At 42.0% G+C, this 20,405-nt stretch overlaps 1 protein-coding gene across 3 annotated transcripts; it reads right to left on the reverse strand.

The window, feature by feature from the left end:
- Positions 1–313: 313 nt before the first annotated feature.
- Positions 314–15,190, reverse strand: pcsk7 (proprotein convertase subtilisin/kexin type 7). Of its 3 annotated transcripts, XM_085429126.1 has the most exons (18): positions 14,914–15,188; positions 14,324–14,412; positions 13,886–14,193; positions 12,579–12,821; positions 11,464–11,598; positions 10,813–10,978; positions 10,615–10,705; positions 10,452–10,506; positions 10,150–10,288; positions 9,941–10,041; positions 6,497–6,664; positions 5,303–5,407; positions 5,107–5,209; positions 2,741–2,897; positions 2,491–2,585; positions 2,284–2,389; positions 2,057–2,174; positions 314–1,523 (listed from the first exon to the last, which is right to left on the reverse strand). In XM_085429126.1, exons 3-18 carry the CDS (start codon positions 14,132–14,134, stop codon positions 1,266–1,268), a joined length of 2,289 nt encoding a protein of 762 aa, XP_085285252.1. In that variant the 5' UTR covers positions 14,135–14,193; positions 14,324–14,412; positions 14,914–15,188; the 3' UTR covers positions 314–1,265. The 3 variants fall into 3 exon arrangements, with proteins under 3 accessions (XP_085285252.1, XP_085285253.1, XP_085285251.1); XM_085429127.1 differs by lacking the exon at positions 14,324–14,412 and having other exon boundaries at positions 15,071–15,190; XM_085429125.1 differs by lacking the exon at positions 14,324–14,412.
- Between the last annotated feature and the right edge of the window lie 5,215 nt (positions 15,191–20,405).

Raw genomic sequence — 20,405 nt, forward strand, 5'->3', positions numbered from 1 at the left:
TTTACTTTGTATCCATGCTGTTGTTTGTGTTCAGTGCAAGTTAATGTTGCAACTGTTACCATAATAGACTTTAAAAACCTCTGTAACCATACCCAGGATTGTTTCAGATTACCTTGAAATGTAGTCAGTTACTCAATTCAAATGACTTATTCGATTAAAAAAATGTGTAAAACCACTCAACACATACATTTACCATACCAGATTAATTTATACAGGTGACTTACTGGAGGTGTGTGCTTGTGTGAACTTGGTTTTAAAACTATTTTAAAAGTACAAAAATCAGTCAAAGAGAAAACTTAATCAAGCATTGTTTATTATCACTGAACTTGCCTGTGACTTGCACAGTAATGGTTTTCAATATCACTCCAAACACTGTTTACATTAAAAAAATTATACTTCTTTAATAGTCTTTTAAAAAAAAAGCACTGTAAAAACACCATCAGCATAGTACATCTGTACAGCAGGCACATTGTCTATATATTATACTTTATTAAAAAATTGATTTGCAAATCCCACAATGCAAAAATCCCATTTCAAGTTTGTATTTTTCTTTTATTTGTAAATTCTCAGTAGTAGATAAGCCACAGAAAACAACACCAGGCTTAAAAAAATAAATGCATAAAGGAATTTCCTCAAAAAGCAATCTTTTTATTGAAATACAGTACCCACTTGAAGCCTCACATTTTACCATAGGTCACTTTTTCCATGGAAGACCTTGCATATCACAAACACAATCGCTCAGGTTACACCACACACACACACTTTCACACCTGTTTTTTTTTTAAGTGCACATCTCAGTTCTTCCTTCCACAGGTGTATTGTATCCTATCAAGCTCTTCTTTGAGGTTACATTTTAAACATATGAGCAAATGAACACTTTCACACATGTAATTAAACCAGGAACCCTGTTAAGTCCATCTGATGGTCATACCAGACCTGTGCATTAACTTACTTTACAGGAATTTTAACCTTTGTACCAAATTTTTCTTCCATGTCTAAAGAGATCGCAGAAAAAAAATGTGATCACCTTTATTAAGGGGATGTGCACAAGCCACACACCTTTGCGTGCAGCACAAACACACTGAAGGCCACTCTTAAGGGGAATGCAAAGAAGGACAAGAGTGCACTGGTTTGACCCTCCAACACCACTGCTGGAAGCTGAGTGTGGAAGGCTAAGTTGGTGAGTGGCAAAATGAAGGTGTAAGCCTGAGAGGTCCTATAAGGACTAACAGTGTGATGGTTTTAGCCCTTAATCTGGCTCAGTGCTATGTTGCCAGCCATTCTCCACTGGCAAGCGGCTCTTTGACATCAGAGTCCAGCACAGCCTGCAACTCCACCCCTGAGTCCTGCTCCTCATCCCCAATCAGTGCCTCCTCCACTCCTTTCCCTTGTCGCCCCCTCCTGTGACCACCCTGTCTCCTGGGCAAGCAGAGAAGGACCCTGAAGTCTACGTGGGCCATCATAACCTCCAATGTGTAGTAGAGGGACCAGAAGAGAGCAAAACAGCCAAGCAACAGCATGAACTGGAAGAGGAGGAGGACACAGGTTATAGAAACAAGGAATGTAAATCACCACAGGAAGAGTCAATCAGTGATGGCTGAATGTGCTGGTAAAGTGCAAAGGAAGGGAGCTGATAAAGAATGGAGAAGGAGCACACACACCTAAAGGTTAGCTGAAGGGTTAATTAATCAATACTCGATTTGTTTTATACCCTTTTGTCCAGGGGCTCACAGATTTTAGTTACCCTCTCACATGTCCACCATCCTACTGCTAAGTTAAGTTACGCACATCTTAACTAAATAAGAAAGATGAAGGCCTGAGGATATATTTAATCACTGGAGACTTTATGATAAACACTTCCCTGATTGATGGTTAAAACCATGAAAGTTGTACAAGAAACATGTTAAAAAACAACAACAAACACACATCACCTCCCCAGGGAGAAAATGAACACAGTCCGCAAAGAACTCAAAAGACTGAAGCACACAGTGGGCAACAGCATGGTAACCATGACGCGGCTTGTCTGAGTGTGCAACGTAAACGCCGCGCTGTTTACCTTGAGGTTGTTGGATGTGAAGGGCTTGGTGATTTCTGGAGGCAGGTCCAGGCCTGGAGGGCAGGGCAGAGAGAAGTTGCTGTGCAGATACTTCCCAGTCATTGCCTCCTCCACCAGCCTGTCAATCGATGCACAGCCCATCAAACTCACAGAACATCTTCCTAAAAATCACATGTTCACTCCAAACATCTGCGCAAGTGTTATGCCGACTGTGTATCGGTTCTTGCCTCTGTCTTTCCTTGACCTCGCTGAACAACATAGATGAACCATACAGAGTCAACTTCCTCTCCTTCAGCACTCCCACAGCGGCACACTGGACAGAAGATTCATCTTCTACAGAAAAAGTGGAGTGAGGAGGTCATGATGAAGAGTCAAACAAATAAAAAAATTTAAAAACCCAAACAAGTCAAGCTGTAAGCAGGGCAGAAACTCACTGTGGTCAGAGATCTTGAGGGTGTAGAGGCCCTGGGCTCTCTCTCCCCAGCAGCGCACAGTGGAGAAAGTCCAGTCCTGGTAGCCTGCATTATCTCTATGAGCACAAAACACACACAGCTACATTAGACTGCAGCACAAACAATTTTCAGTGCAATCTTGAGATACATTAGAAACCTTAAACATGAGTACGTTTTACAATTACCATTTTCCGTAAAGTGTTGTTTTACAAAGCTCAAAGACAGAAACTACCTGTCGATGGCACGGCGAGCCCCGATGACTGATGTCATACCGCTGGGGCAGATCAACACGAACTCCACGTTGCCACGGCAAGGATGGATGACTGTCACGGTCACGGCCACATGCTCCAGGGTCTCCATTCCAGATTGTCTCAGGTCGGCAGCAGAGACTGATGGAGAGGAGACAGAGCGGCTCACACTGTTTGTATGTTTGACAGTTTGACCCTTTATTCTAACCTGGTAAACAATGAAGAGTATGTGAATATGCTTGAAATCATTCAGAATGCATGTTTAAGTTTCTATTTCAGGGCTCACTAGCGTCATTTTAAGTGCTGCTTCACAATACGGCGGTGATAAGAATTCAATTTTCTACTCGTCCTATTATTTACAAAACTTTATTTCAGTAAAACTTCTTTGCTGCTGTTATGACAAAGCAAATAACATTTCCTTTAAAAACAATTAGAGTTTAGCTAATGAATGAAATCAGTCCTAATCTGGAGAGACTTTAAAACAGAGCAAATCAATAAAAACCACTCTATAATTTCAATCTTCCCTCAAACGTGAATCTGTTATCAGTGAGTCTTCCTGACCACCTCTTGCCCTCCCAGTGCGAGTGTCTGGTAATTTCTTGGTATTTCCTGGGCTCTGAGTGCTAATGGGCCATGGCTCTATCTGACCATGTAGGGCTGAACACATCCTCGGGGCAGGGAAGGACGCAGAGGGCCCAAGGAGAGAGGAGGAGACGTGTAAACAGAGGTGTGGACGGTAAGATGGAGAGGCATGGGACAGATGTAGAGAAAAAGGGAGGGGCAGCAAGGACAAGGAGACACATGGAGAAGAGGAAAGTAAGAAGGAAAAGAAAGCAACTGTAGAGGGGAAATGAAATAAAGGACAAAGAAGAAGCTTGGAGAAAGGTTTTAAATGCTAGAAGCTCTGACAGCTCAGAGTTCAAATCAACTTCAGATTTTGGAAGATTTTCCATGAATGCACTGGTCTGGCAGTGGTTTTCACTGGAAATTTTAAGGAAACCTGATATGCATTCAATAAACAGGGTGCGGGGGTGAGTGCGTAATAAACTCCAGACAGCACGCTGCTGACCTGTGCTCATAGCTCAAGAAGGGAAGACACATGAAGATGAAGATGTATCCTGGGATAAAAGACTGCATGCTTTTCTAAATAAGCAGATGATGGTTTTTTTTATATCTTTGTCATTGGGCTGGTCATGAGCTTTAGGCCAAACTAAATAAATTCAGTGTAGAGTTATAAAAATGATGTAAGATTGTTGAAACTTTTTTTTTCAATCCCAACTTTTGTCTGAGATGACAGGTTTGAGTATACCACACAAACCAACTCTGCTAAATGACTGCTCTGGGTTAGAATGTGATGACGCAGCAGCTGTGAGCTTTTACCATCGTGTTTCTTTTTTACAACTAACTCACTGGCGTTCCTTCACCTCGCAGCAACCTAAAACCTCTATTCTTCACAGGAACGTGAGACTGCGAGCTCCCACACATCCTCTCTCCCTCAGAAAAGTCAAACTCAAGTTGTCTGTAAACTAACGTCACCCACTCGCCCTGAGCTGGGCTGATGAAACCTGATGTGACTGGCCATGAACAGGTCAGAGCAAGTTGCAGCGTGCGCTTACAAGTGGAGAAAATGTTCACATGGGAAGAAGAAATTTTGAAAAGCTAAAGGGGGCGTGTTAGTGAGTCAGCCAAAACACATAGAAACTACCACAACAAACCCCGAGTAGTGTGACGGGCAGGTCTGAACAGCGTCAGTGGTGAAGAAAAAAAGAGCCCCAACCAATACTGACTGAAACGACGCTTAAAGGAGAAAATGTGGAGTACAGCACCTCTTTAACAGCAGCTCTTTGTGCGCACACACACAGACGCACACACATCTGGCTGTATTCCTGAAATCAACAAGCCCATAAAAGAGGGAAGATACAGATCGAGGGAGGAGAGGAGGAGATGAGGGAGAAGGAAATGTTTCTGCTAGAATGAGGTCACCATATGCGAAAAAACTGTACAAGGGAGAGATTACATACACAGATAGCTGAATGTGAGAGATTCAGAGCGGTAAGAAGTGATGAAGGAACAAAATGAATAGTGAGAAATGTTAAAGTAGTTATATCAGAAAAAAATTGAAGAAAATGGGGAAAAAAACCTGCAAAGAAATCTGGAAAAATAATTTCGCCAAGGGAACTCACAAACAAAGAGAACATTACCAAATATGGACAAGCAGCCTGTCTGAGGAGCAGGCAGGCAGAGAGGGAGGGGCAGAGGGAGTTAGCTACATGAGTGCAGTGCGTAAACTTGACAAGTAAATGTCCAGTACAGAGCTGAGAGAGAAGAGTAGACACTGAGGCAGGGTTACCTTCCCAGGTAAGGACGAGCTCATCGGGATAGATCACAATGGGGGTTACCTCCTTTATTACAGAGCTCTGATAGGACAAGAGGAATGGCACTGACTCCCACACCTGAAACAGAAACCAGAGACATCTTCAGCCTAACCTGGAGTGGACATCTTTATTGAGAGCAGTGGCTGTGTCTCTACGTGCGTATGTGTGAACCTTGGCGGCATTGACGAGCCTCCACGCGTTGAGCAGACCGAAGCCGTGCTGGTGGCTGTGATGAAATCCTGCTCCGTTCACCTTCCAGTCGGCACTACTGTCGCACTGTCAAAACAAACACAGCCAAGATCGAGTTTATGCTCTTATTGAGCAACAGAAATGACAAAATAAACAACAGAGACCACTTCCAGGAGTATTGGGAAATGAGATACATCAGATCTGGCACGTTAATGAGCCAGCTTTCCTCTTAGGCAAATTTTGTTACCCCTGGACAAAGGCTGGCTCTCTGAGTCTCATATAAACTGGCTGCTGCCTGTAACTATGTAAATATAGCAGCAGTAAGTTTGGACAGGGCTTACCCATCCATATAAAAGCTGATTCTTTATCTGGCCTTCATAACACTCGAAGCATTGCTTTACTATTTATGATTACTGGAAGAGTAACTAGCAATAATGGGGGTAGATGAGGCTTCATATGTATCAAAATGCATTCAACATCACACGCTGACGATATCGGAAGTGCAGAAAAATTAGCAGGACTTTCCAAGGCTACGAAAAAAATTAAAATAAAAAAAATTGTCACCATATCCTGACAATCTACACACAATTCCTTAATAATAAAAATAACTTGTGGAGCTCGACAGTCACAAGACTTAACACAGGGACTAATCAGCCGAGTTCTCTCTTTGATTCCTGGTTGGCTGGGCCGTAGCTGCATGTTACTGAAATCACCACTTTCTCCCGCTTGTCTGTTTTTACTGCACTCTATATGTCAGCGATGAAGACTCACAAATTTTTATAAGCCAATAACTCTTGATTTTTAGCCACTGAAGCAAAACACTGCTGAAAAAAAGATTAAGGGAAGATTTCAAAACACTGTTAGAACTGTGAGCTAAATTGTGTCAGAGCCTACATTTAGTTTACTTTGCATCCCATTTTCACCTTTCAGGTTTTGACATGTCATTTTGAATCATTCTGTGAACAGCTGGTATTGTGACCTGATTGGCTGAACAACAGAACACACAAGGGCTTTACTCAAAAAGATACTCGACAATTACATTACACCAAATAATGCAAATGTTAGTGTGTGTGTGTGTGTGTGTGTGTGTGTGTGTGTGTGTGTGTGTGTGTGTGTGTGTGTGTGTGTGTGTGTGTGTACTGTAATAACCAAGTTTCTGAATTTCATCAGGCTTACCTTGGTGGCAGTGAAGGTGATGATGTGCTGGATATCCCTCCAGGTGAGGCAGGGCCGGACCTGCAGCATGAGTGCCACCATTCCTGCTGCCAGGGGTGCTGCAGCAGACGTACCGGTGTGGCCCTCGGTACAACCTGTGCCCCCCTGCATGGACCAGTCTGAAGTCACCTGAAGAACCACACAGATGGGCTGAGTGTTGGAAGGATAGTTTGGAGAAACTGTGCACAGTATAAACAGTGTCACGGCAGTAAAAACTGTCAGGAGTCTGAATATAAACTGTTATCAAACCCTCAAACCCTTTTAAAAAGCCATCTTGACCCATTTGAACGAAGGTAACCAGAGTTCAGCCCTCTGTATGTGCAGTTATTGGAGTACAATTTGACACTGGCAACACCCAGAGAAGAATTTAAGAGCCACATTAAGATTAAAAAAAGTAAAATAAATGAGGTTAAACGAACAAAACCACAGGGAGGAATACATTAAAATGTGTATACACAGACACAGACAATCCAGACACCTCCTTGAGCAAACAGCAAAAGATCAACAGCTATTCCCAGCTGTTGATCTTTTGCTGTTTTCTCATGGACATCAAATACAGCGCAGTGCTGTACATGTACTGGGTCTCAAAAATGTTTTTAAAAAGGCAATTATGATTGGATGTGGGTGGTATTGCAGTATGATTTTCAATACACTCTCTGTTTAGCTAGTAAGAAGATGATGTATTTTGGTCTTCTGTGCTGTTGCACTGTGTTAAATTGCCACCAATGTGCAGTGTCTCCTGATCCACAATAAGTAATTTATTAAGAACGTTTCATTTATATAGCACCTTTTAAGATGAAAATCACAATGTGGTTCATATCAAACACAGACAATTAAAAACGAAACAGACGATAAGACAAAATAAAATACTAAGGCCCAGTTAGCTTTTTAAATGAGGAATTTTTATGGCTGGACACAAACCCTGATCAGAACATCTGAGAGTCCTACTGGTGACACATAGCTGCAAAGGTTCACTGATATATTTCGGTGCTAAAGTTGAACTTTGCATTGAATTCTAAATTTAATAGGGAGTGAGTGCATTGAGATCAGCAGCTGTGTGAGATGAGCAACGTTGGGGGATCTGGTAAGCCTACCAGCAGCAATCTGTGGAAGATATAGATGGTCCAAGGAGGTTTTACTGAGGCAGACGAAGAGTAAATTACAATAGTCCAAAGATGAGATAAAAGCATGAACAGCAACTAATATTTCTCAGCTGATGAAAACAAGAACAAACTAAACCTTAAACACGCAAATCCAACAGAGTGCTAAGCTCAGCGAGCTGTGCAACATAACAACAGTGAACAGAAAACAAAGTAACCAGTAAACTGTTCATGAGTATCTTGGGTTTAGTCCCACTGATCAAAGATGACACAGCCAACATTAACAAAGAACTGTTTGCCCCTAGAAAGTTGTGCTTGAGGAAAATAATCAACCAGTCTCTTACTATCATTCCTTGAAGGAAGCCATCCTTGAGCCACCTATTTAAGTGGGTAATGCATTGCCTGAGTCTAATAGTTACACATCCAATCTTTTGTTCTAACTTTCAACCTCCTTATTTACAACATCCACTACAGGTATTAGAGCTGTTGGCAAGGCTACGCAGACTGCAGCCCCTTGTAGTTGTCCAGTAATGAATAATGAAGCGCCGTTCTACAACGATATAACTGCTATTTGTGGTGACACCTAGTGAAGGTAGCAAAGTGTAATCATTCAGTCAATCAAATGCTGCCAGTACAACTGCTGCTATCTACCAGATACACTGATGTAAAAGTCAGTATGTGATGGACACATGAGAAACAAAATATGCTGCCAAACCGTGGTCACCATTGTTCAAAGCATTAGAGGCTCTTTTTTAACTCATATACGAGGTTTTCTAAGGCCCACATGTCTTTTAGAAATAGTCATGGTGTATTTATTTCAAACAACTGAATTTCTTCATCTCCAACACTGAGCATCATGTTTTAATTAGTCACAGCTATTATTTGGGACTTACATTATTTTTATGAGAGTTGAAGCCCTTAAAATATCTTCAATCCTCCATTAGTACAAGATGCAAAAACTGCCAACAGCTTAGAAGTAATTTCTAAGATATTACTACTTTTTTTCTCATGACTGTCCAGATGTTATAAACTCAATAATAAATCCCAACTCAGCGCGCTGGTGACAGCAGCTGTTCTTGGTAAAAGTTTCTGGAGACTATTGAACTAACAGGCAGCGTCTGGACAGCATTTGGCCTGTGACCATACTGTGGTCAGCAGCCCACTCCTGGCTAAGCTCTTCTCCCTCAGGCGATGACATCCGCCGCTCCAAACTGCGTTACCGTGGTGATGCACAAACAACAGCAAATACAAGTCAGCGGCTTCAATGGGCTCTTACCCCTGTCAACATTAGTCATGGTTTTCAGATGAAAACACTCCCTGTTGCTCTTGATGTGGAGCTGCTCTTTCAAACAGCTGTCCCCATCACTACAGTTTTAGACCTTTCCAGTAGAGAACTCAAACACACTGGTCTGCATGTCATGTCTTGGAGTTTGGTATCTGCAGGCTTAATCAGTAAGGTTAAATATACGCAGCACAACAGTTTTTAAACATGTAGAGCAAGAAACAGACCCTTTTGAAAATTTTATATAGATTTTCTATATTGGCGATCATCTGTTCACTCACACGTGTGTGCTGGCCAAGAGGTTGACAGCTCACCTAGACACAACTCAACTTTATGTCTCCTTTCCAGTGCCACCTTGGCTCGACTTTACTCTGTTTTGGTGATTTTTGATTAAAATTTAGCACCACCTCAATGTGGGTGTGGTCATTGGTGCCGCACAGCAGCACAGAAGTCCCGTAACATCATTTGCATGCAACGCAAACAGTTGGAACCCTGGCCTCCTGCTACTACCACCTAATGGAAAAACAGAGTCAAGCAAAGCCAAGTCTGTGCTAGTGGAAAGAAGGCTTTGGAGAGAGTAACAATTTTTGGGAACTTTTTATTATACTTGTAATCATGTAACAAGTTATTTCAGCTTGAGTGGAGATACAGAACAGCCTGCCTCCACAAATTTCTTTAAAGACTGCAGTTCAAATATTAGTTAAACTTTTACATTTCTGCTACATTTAGCATCACGCAATGCTGTAGTTATCTACAAACTGTGCTAACATCCACTTGGAAGAATGCCAAGACTCACCTTTGAGTCAATCTCTGTCTAGTTGCTTACTTTACACATGATGCACATGATTTAAAGCTGTTTGTCTAGTTCAGAACGCACACACCTCTAGTCTGAATTTCACCGAACATGTAAGGTGTCAAACCACTGTCATGGCCACTATTAACCCAGCTAAATGAAGCTAAACTAAGTTGACTCGCTATTCATGCACTTAATTCTTTTAGTTGTCTTTGTTTGATGAGACTTACAATGCTCCTCAAAGAGCCCCTCCCACTGCTGAAAGTGACGGCCAGCATGGATGCGCACTCCTCAGCATAGAATGGCATCTTGCCTTTCTCGTCGACCGCTCCTGCATCAAGCAAACACAGAAACTACTTGCATGCGCCACACATACTGCACAAATAAACCTGCAGAAACAGGGCGGGCACAGGCACGCCTAAGAATGTCCGGTTCTTACCGATTGTAATGGTGTAGATTGAGTTGGCGTACCCGTCGTAGTTGCAGTTGTCGTTGTACTGACCACCGTTACCGCTGGCAACTATAAAGATGCTCCCGAATCCTCGTCTGCCTGCAATCACCCCGTGCTGCAGAGCTGCCTGTGGAACAGGGACAACAAACAAGTCATTAGCATAAAAACAAAAAAAATAACAAAAACATGAAGTGAAAATCTGCAGTGGTCTTCTACATGTCCAAGCTGCTGAGCTGTTGTGTTTTACTGCCCTCTGCTGGACAAAGAGTTCTGTGAATAGATGATCCCACCTTGCCCAGAGGATGAGGTCCATCCACAGTATGCCCATCATCATCTGGACCCCAACTAAAAAACACACAACGAGCAACATCAGCAAGAACATGAGAACCTTCATTAATATGATATTACAGCATATTAAAACACCGCTTAATTACACAGGGGAAACAGTCGGACCTGCAGCTGTAGATGTCATTAACTTGGTAGTGTTTGTTAAAGGCTATAGCCTCCAGGCTGTCTGTCAGCGGGCCATCGAGCACTCTAATACCTTAGAAGCAAGCAACAAGTCACAAATGAGATAAATTCAGAATTAACTCTGTCATCTTCAGATTTTAACAACGGAAAAAAAAAAAATCAAGATTTTCCGGTCTGTACCTGCTACTTTGCTGCCATAGGCCACTCCCACTGCGCAGAAGCTGTTGTTGGAAACAGCTGCAATCTCCCCAGCGCACCGAGTACCGTGGTGGTTGTCGCTGTGAATGTCAGGGTGAGGCATGGGGTCTGGGTCATTTGAGTTAAGGTCGTAGCTGCCTTCTGGACTCTAAGGAGGACATAAAATCAGTTTTTAAACATTACTAGAATCGTTAATAAGACAATCAAGAAAACTATTACAACTAGAACTTCTTATTATCCAATTCACTTTGATGTTCTCTTCACTGTGTGATCACCTTTCTACTAGTGCGGACTGTAAGTCTGTCTACACTGTAAAAAACAAAACAAAACAAAAAAACTGCTTCCCTTCTGCTGACAGCGACATTCTCTCTACTTTATAACTTTCCTCTGATCTACAACATGCTGTTTAAAGTTAAATCTGCCACAGTAGTTCCTCCACAGCAAGATGATTCTTGTCTGGCCTGCAGTTGCTAAACTATAATACAAAAGCCCACTGGCAGAATTGACTAAAAAAAAAGTATCGATTACAGTGATTCAACACTGGATTCCCTACGAAACAAATAAATCCATGCCAGTTCCCATTGTTAAGCAATAGGAATAAATCAAAAAATTGCTTAGACAGTTTTGACTTACATAATTTGGCTGAATATCTTGGTGGGTGTGCTCCACCCCGTCATCAACAACCACCACTGTGACTCCCTGGCCGGTAATGTTACGCTCCCACACTCCTGTCACGTTGATGTCCATGCCCTTACTGACATCATTGTGCTGCAAAAACAGGCAGAGTAAAAAAAGGATGAGAGGAAGAGGTGGAAATAGAAATGTCAAGGTAAATCAAAACGAGAACAAAAATCAAAACAAGAGAACAGAAGGAGAAAAGGTGAAGTGGTGTATCTGGCAGTATGGGTCTTATTGTACAACAAGCATTTCTGTGAAGCCAATCAGAGCTTTGAAATCCACTATGGCTGTTTTGTGTTTTTGTACCCACATATTGGACAGCTGTGAAAAACAAAGTAATAAGCTTATAAATCAGGAAACTATAAAAGAGGCGCAAGCTCAAAGGTTACAATCAACTGAGAGGCAGTATTTAGCTTTTCACTTTGCACTTCATTCTCACTTTAGGCAACAATTTACTTTCCTTCTCTCTCCTTGGTAAGCTGTCTGATATTGCTCCGTAGCATTTGGCATAACCGTTAAAAATAACACCAAATGTCACGTCGCACACAGATTGTTACATTGATTCACACTTAAATTGCCTGGCTTAAATTCCATTCTGATTGAGTTGTTAAAATAGAATTTAGAGCTAAAAGTGCTTTTTAATTAAGATATGAATTGATTGTCAGCCTCTGAATTAGTTAAAAATGTTAATGCCACATTTCATCATAAAGACAGAGTCAGTCATATAATAATAATAATGATGATAATAATGGATTGGATTTATATAGCGCTTTTCAAGGCACCCAAAGCGCTTTACAATGCCACTATTCATTCACTCTCACATTCACACACTGGTGGAGGTAAGCTACGGTTGTAGCCACAGCTGCCCTGGGGCAGACTGACAGAAGCGAGGCTGCCATATCGCGCCATCGGCCCCTCTGGCCAACACCAGTAGGCAAGTAGGGTAAAGTGTCTTGCCCAAGGACACAACGACCAGGACAGAGAGGCCAGGGATCGAACCGGCGACCTTCCGGTTACAGATACGCTTCCCAACCCCTGAGCCACGGTCACTCGTTAATATGCATCCTCACCAGGTGCCACTGTTTGGGGTAGTTGGGGTCATTGAAGGCCATCGATCTCTTTGAGCGGCTGAGCACTCTCTCCTGAGAGTACCACATAACATGAGGGTGTCCTGCTAAAACATCCTCAGGCCGGAGAGTTTGTCTCTTGATGCGTCCTACAGACCCAGCACCGGGCTTTGTAGAGCACAGCAAGTAGTGGCCTTCCAGGTGTCCTATCTGGCCATGGTTGTGCAGCCCAGCCTGCTCCGCTACCTGTGACAAGAGAGAACAAAGATGACGACTGAAAAAATTAAACTAGGACAATGCATCTAAACGTGGCCACCTTCATGTAAGACTAATGTAAGGCACTGCTGGTCCAGAGAAACCTTTTTATAGATCTTATAACATTTGGAGGAAGTCCAAATTGTGTGTGTGTGTGTGTGTGTGTGTGTGTGTGTGTGTGTGTGTGTGTGTGTGTGTGTGTGTGTGTGTGTGTGTGTGTGTGTGTGTGTGTGTGTCCAGACTGAAGGAACTGTTGGCAGGTGCTAACTGACATACCATGAGAAGATCATGAAAGTGAATCACTATTGGTATGATTTACTGGAATATAACTCCAACAGGCTGGCATGTGCTCTTAATGTGGGTAGGTGTGATTGGTTAGTGGGGTTTTGGAGGTAATCAGGAGCAGCACCAGGAACTGCAGGAAGCCTCGGTGTAAGATTAGCAGCTCTCTGTATACGGTACTTAACATGTAAGTAATGAGTCACTTGTAATGTTATGTTATGCATTTTAAAAGTGAACCAAATCACATCTCTAATTTTCAACTACAGCATTATCATGAAACTCCTGACACTCAGTAAACACATGTTCCAAATCACAGCGTCCTCCAACTCATTCTTGTGTTTGTAGCTTAGTTGTTGTTATGCCAACAGCTGGCTGGCTGTTGGATATGTTGCTCAGAAATGCAATCAGTTGTGTGAATGGAAAAAAAAGAAGAAAAGGAAAACGTAAAAGATCTAACAGTATGCAGTTCTGTGGGAAGTATCGTAGTGAGAATGCTTCACAGAACTGTTTGGTCCTAAAGCATTTTTACAGCAAACCTGTAAAACAAACCCTGTCAAATCACTACATAGATAAGAGACCATGGGATAAAAAGAGAATACGAACAGGGAGCAAAAAACAAACAACTGAAAGGTTTGGTGAAATGAAAAGCTAATGAATGTGAATGTGTTAAGTCCAAATGCAAGTGCACGAAATGGCCTATTATGGTTACAATATCAACAGCAAATAGCAAGCTCTTAAGTCTAATCTGAAAAAGCATGAATGAAGTACTCTACCTTGTTGGCTATGAAATCCATGTGCACAGCACCGTGTTCACCATCTTCTTCCTTGTGATTAAGACCAATGTGCAGTCGAACCGCCCAGGACTGACCTGGACTGCAAGAGGGTGACGGCCAAAGTGAGGGATCAGAGGCAGGCGCTAAAGGAAGTGAGGGGGTGACAGGGGTCAGAAGGATGAGCAGCAGGAGGACGAAGGAGGACAGAAAAATCAGTAAGAGGAAAGTAGGCAGATAGAGCTTTGCCATGGCGAGGAAGGGTGATGCACGGGGCCAAAAGGGCGAGTTCTCCTCATTGGAAAAGCGACCTGAACATCAGACAGAGTCAGACAGGGAGAGAAAAAGGTGTCATTAGTGAGGACAATCTGTGAATCAGTGCGCCTTGGTGTTTATCATCTGCATGCTGTATTCAGAAGCAATGTATCAAATTCACAGCACCTTACTAACTCGATGCCATCTGTGTTAGATAAACCCTGTGGTTAAATCAAAGCCTTTGCACCAGTGAGACACACAGTGCATTCCAACACCTGCAAAACAACATCAATCATACCTGTTGTGGGCGGTTTCTTCTAGCCAAACAACAGGTTGTACTACATGTATGCCTCAGGTTTTTTCACAGAACCAAATAACGTGACAAATCAATCACCAGGAAAACGTCCAGTCTGCGCAAATGTGCGTATGTAACATCTATAACCACAGACATACAGCCGAAGACATTACCGATGGCTGTCCTATCGAAAATCTGAATTATGATATTGATAGCCTTAAAAAGGCATTTACGGCTATTTAAATCGTGGCTCTTTCTCTTTGATACGCATTAGCTGTCTTGTCACCCAACAGTACGCTCTCGTGACTTCTTAGTTTTGATTACTTCTTTTTGTTTTGTTTTTATTCAGATTACTAGCTAGCTGTACGTTTGACCGAGATTTGTTGTATAATTACAGTGTCTGTGAAAACACTGCCACGTACACTCGATAAAATTATAATGTAGTAAGAACAGAAAAAGAAAGAGGAAAAAAGTCAACAACCTGAAGAGGGAGTCGGGTTTCGTTCCCAGCCTCGTTGTTATCATAGCTTAGTAAGCGAGCTAGTTGTCCTGGCGGCTAACGAGTAAGCTCGCTATTCTTTTATTAGATAAAGTAGTACGAATTAGTAGCTGTTTGAAAATGATCTGTAGTCAGACACCTTCAGCTTAGTTTTCCACCGAATCCCCGTTTAGTCCTCTGCCGTTTGTGAAATTCAGGGAACCAAAGGTAATCATCTCATTTCCGTACAACGCTCGAAAAGTCGCTATCTAGGTGCTACGTCACGCGTTGCGCAAAACGTCGTGTGGGCTTCCTGATTGGCCCAGAGCCACGGCGTAAAGCACTGCAGTTAAAACAACAACAGCAAGTTATTCAAAACACTTGGAGCATTTATCGTAATCGAAGATTTATCGTAAGAAATCATTAACAATTTTCCCTCAATATAAAAAAGAAGTGCAATTTCAACAGCATGTCTGTTTTTGTTTTTGTACAAGATAAAAGAATTGCTGCTCTATTGAATGCAAGAAATCTTCTTAGCACTCTTTGTATGGGGTCAGAACGATGGCACCTTGAAATGAAACCGAAAAAAATATTGAAACCTAAAAAAAAATATTGTAACTGAAATAAATGTACTGAAAATCTTGTATTGAAACAGAAAAAAAATGATAGTGAAAAACAATTAATTGAAACTGTTTTTTCAGTTTCAATCCATTTTTTTTCGGTTTCAATCCATTTTTCGGTTTCAAACCATTTTTTTTTTCGGTTTCCAATTCAGCGATCCAAGCCTCCAGAGCTGCATAAAGGCTACATTTATTGCAAGTATTATTTCTGCTCATTTAAAAAAACAGAAAGCATAACCAGAGTCGGAGCATAACCAGAGTCGGAGCAGTCTTCCACAATAATTGGGTTTGACATATCAGGTTAAATAAAGACTGCTGAGGAGCAAGCATGGCTTGGGCCCATCTCAGAGCTCACCCTTGCAGCAGGATAACCATGAAAGAAATTTTGCACAGTCTAAGGAATAAATTCTCCTTTGTTGATGAAACACTAGGAAACACTGTGAGGAAACCTCCGTTCTTTTCACTGGTAAAAACTTCAGGTGTAGGAAGGGGCCTCTCCAGAGGTACAACCTCCCTGAGCTGTGCTGCTGACCATGCCCATCGTTTTATGACCACAGTATACTCATCTTATAACAGATGTCAATCCAGCAGATTATCTTTGTCATGTGGTGGATCAGGAGATTTGCAACATGGATGCACAGCCGACAAATCTGAAGCAACTGTGTGATGCTATCATGTCAATATGAAACTAAATCTGTGAGGAATGTTTCCAGGTCTTTGTTGAATCTGCGCCACAAAGAATTAAGGCATTTCCGAAGGTGAAAGAAGGTCCAAAACAGTACTGGCAAGGTGTAACTAATGAAGTGGCCAGTGACTGTATTTAGTGTCTAGATGTTTTTTCAGTATTTTATTCACTTAATAGCAGGACAGAATACCACACGACTGTGGCCTTGTGTTATACTCTCTTTGCTACAGTGATGCTGCAGACAAACACAAACATCGTAATCAGACATTTAAGAAGAGCCTCTTGAAGATGAAGGTCTGTGTCTCTTGACCTAAACACATAATCCAGTTAAATCTAATTTATGTTCATCAATGCCCCTCACACTGTAACTTAAAGTAATAAATTGGTTACTGATTAATTACAGAAGTATATTTGTGAACTTAAAGATGTAAGCCTTGGACCATCGAGATGAAATGTGGTTGGGAAACTTAACAAGCTTTGATAAAGCTTCATCAGTAGCTCGAGCAAGACCTCAAAGCCTTCGCTCACCACGGGTGGTTAGCAGACTGTGGTTGTATCATGCAGCCTAACAACATGCAGTAAATTGCAGGTTAAAGCAGTCTGCTTACACGTTGTTAAACGAGGGAAGGGAACTAATGTGGCTGTCACATTACCCTTTTGTCCCATTTCATCCCAGGACTCGATTAAATTGCTGCTCACTTTCTACAGTACTTAAAACTGATCAGTAGGACCTGAAACTGCAAACATTCAAACATTCAGGCCAAGTAAGAATCAGCAGGTGAACGTATTAATCTTCTAAAAGTTTTTGACCAGGAGGTTAAACTCATACAAATTAGCTTCACCCAGGCTCATGAAAACATTTTCCTGCTTACAGATAGCAGATCATTTGTGTCAGTAGGGTTTATATTTGAGCTTCTTGTTCACACAGAACAATTTTTCTTCATTTTTTTTAACGATTACCAAAGTCTGTGAATCCCTAAATTGTGCAGTTGTTCTTTTTGCTCCCCCCAAGGTCACTTTCACCATGTGACAAAAACAACACCCCACTGTACACACTCGGGCCACCAGCAACTTTCTAAATCCTCAATAAAAAGCTGACGGGTTGCAATGATGTTCCAAATAACTTATTAAGAAAACAACTAAAGAGACAGAAACTATTATGAAAACTGGTTTATTTTATATCTCCTAGTTTGAAATGAAGCAATAAAAACATGTATAAAGCATCACAAACTGTAATATTATACAATTAGAATAGAATAGAATAGAATAGAATAGAATAGAATAGAATAGAATTCAACTTTATTGTCATTGCACATGCACAGGTACAGGGCAACGAAATGCAGTTTGCATCCATCCAGAAGTGCTTTAGTGATATAGATATATTACAATATATATTAGTAATAATATAGATATGTGAGTATATTACAGAAATGGGTCTATTATGGTATGTTATAATGTACACGGTATGAAGTATGTTGTGAATATTCTATAACTATAAGTCTGTAGTGAGTACAAGCTATGTACAGGCTATGAACAGGATATAAATATGAAAAACTATACAGAATATGAAATAAATAACTTTACAGAATCTGAGATATACAGCTATACAGAAATGGGAACTATGCAAGTTGTAAACAGTTGTAGGATTAAAGATTATCGAATGTACAGAATGATTATTTACACAGAGCTATACAGTAGTGCAGTTAAGATAAGTGAGGGTGTAGATAGTTTCTACAGAGGCTATATAAAGTGCTAGTGGTTGTGAGTGGTGGTTCAGTCCATGTTATTATTGTGTGTTTGAGGGTACAGTTGTCCATTGTGGGTGTGGGTATGTTCAGTCCATGTGTTAACGTGGGTCAGATGTCAGGAGGCAGAGTTCAGGAGTCTGACAGCTGTGGGGAAGAAGCTGTTCCGGTACCTGGTGGTCTTAGTCCGGAGGCTCCTGTGGCGCCTCCCAGAGGGCAGGAGGGTGAAGAGTCCATGTGATGGGTGACTGGGGTCTTTGATGATTTTCCCAGGCCTTTTCAGACACCGCTTCCTGTAGATGTCTTTTATTGCAGGAAGTGGTGCTCCGGCGATGCGCTGAGCAGTTTTCACGACCCTCTGCAACGCCTTCCGGTCCGAGGCAGAGCAGTTCCCGTACCAGACTGTTATACAGTTGGTCAGGATGCTCTCGATGGTGCAACGATAGAAGTTCACCAGGATGCCTGAGGACAGGTGGTTCTTCCTCAGAGTCCTCAAGAAGAAGAAGCGCTGGTGAGCCTTCTTGACCAGCTTGGAGCAGTTGGTCGTCCAGGTGAGATCCTCGGAGATGTGGACTCCCAGGAACTTGAAGCTGCTCACACGCTCCACAGCGTCCCCTTAAAGGGCCACAGAACGTGTCATCACTTACCTTGCACCTCTTTGCACTTACCTCTTCAGTGCAGATGTCTTCTCTGCTTCTCTTTGCTGAGGAGGTGAGAACTGAGGTTGAAGGAGAAGCTTCGTGAGAAGAGGGGGAGGATGAGAGAAGGATATACTCACCATGGCCAAAAGAGCTTGCAAAGAAAAGCGTCTGGACTTCTTTAAGTTACTTGAAGACGTTTCACCTCTCATCCGAGAAGCTTCTTCAGTTCTAAGGTCAAATGGTGGAGAGTCCCAGATATAAACCTAGTGGGAGAAACCCCCCACAGAGGGACAAAAGGACCCCCTGATGATCCTCTAATCGCCTGAGCCAAGGTGGGAAACTGGGCGTGGGTCCCAATCAGCCAGAGTTTCGGGTGAGTTCATTGTGAAACCTGGCCCCACTTATCATGCGAATTCCTGAGGTCAGATGGCCCAGGATGTGAGTGGGCGTTAAGGCGTCTGGGAAGGGATCTCAAAACTGGATTATAGATGGCAGAGAGTTGGTGTCATAAACCACCGCCTCTGTTCAAAGATGGTCGCTCACAGTGGACATAGATGGCTTCTTTCACTCCTCTTTCAAACCATCTGTCCTCTCTGTCCAAAATGTGAACATTGGCATCCTCGAAAGAGTGTCCTTTATCTTCAAGATGCAGATGGACTGCTGAGTCTTGTCCTGTGGAGGTGGCTCTTCTATGGTGTGCCATGCACTTGTGAAGTGGCTGTTTGGTCTCTCCGATGTAGAGGTCTGGGCATTCCTCGCTGCACTGTACAGCATACACCACATTGTTAAGTTTGTGTTTTGGCGTTTTGTCTTTCGGGTGAACCAGTTTCTGTCTGAGTGTGTTGCTGGGTCTGAAGTACACCGGGATGTCATGCTTGGAGAAAACTCTCCTGAGTTTCTCTGATACACCGGCTACATAGGGGATGACAATGTTGTTGCGTCTGTCTTTCTTATCCTCCCTCGCTGGTGTCTGATCTTCTTTTCTGTGCCTCTTTGCTGACTTTAAAAACGCCCATTTAGGATAGCTGCAAGTTTTGAGTGCTTCCTTTACATGTGTGTGTTCCTTCTTTTTTCCTTCAGGCTTAGCTTGCCTTCAAGACTTTGAAAAGGTCTTGAAGGCCCCCCAGCGCGCCCCTGGACGCCAAAACAGTGCCAGCAGAGTGAAACTGAAAAATGGTTTGAAACCGAAAAATGGATTGAAACTGGAAAAAAAAGAAATTTGTAAGCGAAAACAAAAAAATTACAGTTTCAATTATTTGTTTTTCACTATCAATTTTTTTCAGTTTCAATACTAGAGTTTTCAGTACATTTATTTCAGTTACAATATTTTTTTTTCGGTTTCATTTCAAGGTGGCATCGTTCTGATCCCATATCTTTGGGCTTACATTGCAGGAGGGAATGTGTAAAAGCACAGAAAAAGTTCTGTACTTTTTATTGTAGATATTAGGAGAAAAACAGGAACGTTTCTGTCATTTTTGTTTCGTTTTTTAAGTTTGAAGATATCATTCTAATATGAGGTGCTTATGTAGTTACTAAATGATTACTGTTTGGTAGTTTTTTATGTTTAATTATGTTAAATGGGAGATTTCCCTAATATCCTTTGCACACAGCTCTGTCTGTGACCACAGAAGCCCCATCGACCTCTTCTGATTGCAAGGGGCAGCCAATCAGAAGAAAGTTGAGCTATAACGGTTTGTTTTAGACAATGGAAGAAATAGAGGGCCACATCAAGGCCAAGAAACATGTAGGGCTTATTTTAAATTACAAATCTTGCAAGGCTATTGCAGTTGAGTTTAATAACACA

Source organism: Rhamphochromis longiceps, linkage group LG14 (genome assembly GCF_057381845.1).
Source record: "Rhamphochromis longiceps isolate RC_006_pf linkage group LG14, R_longiceps_female_GT1.1, whole genome shotgun sequence".
NCBI classification, from domain to species: Eukaryota; Metazoa; Chordata; class Actinopteri; order Cichliformes; family Cichlidae; genus Rhamphochromis; species Rhamphochromis longiceps.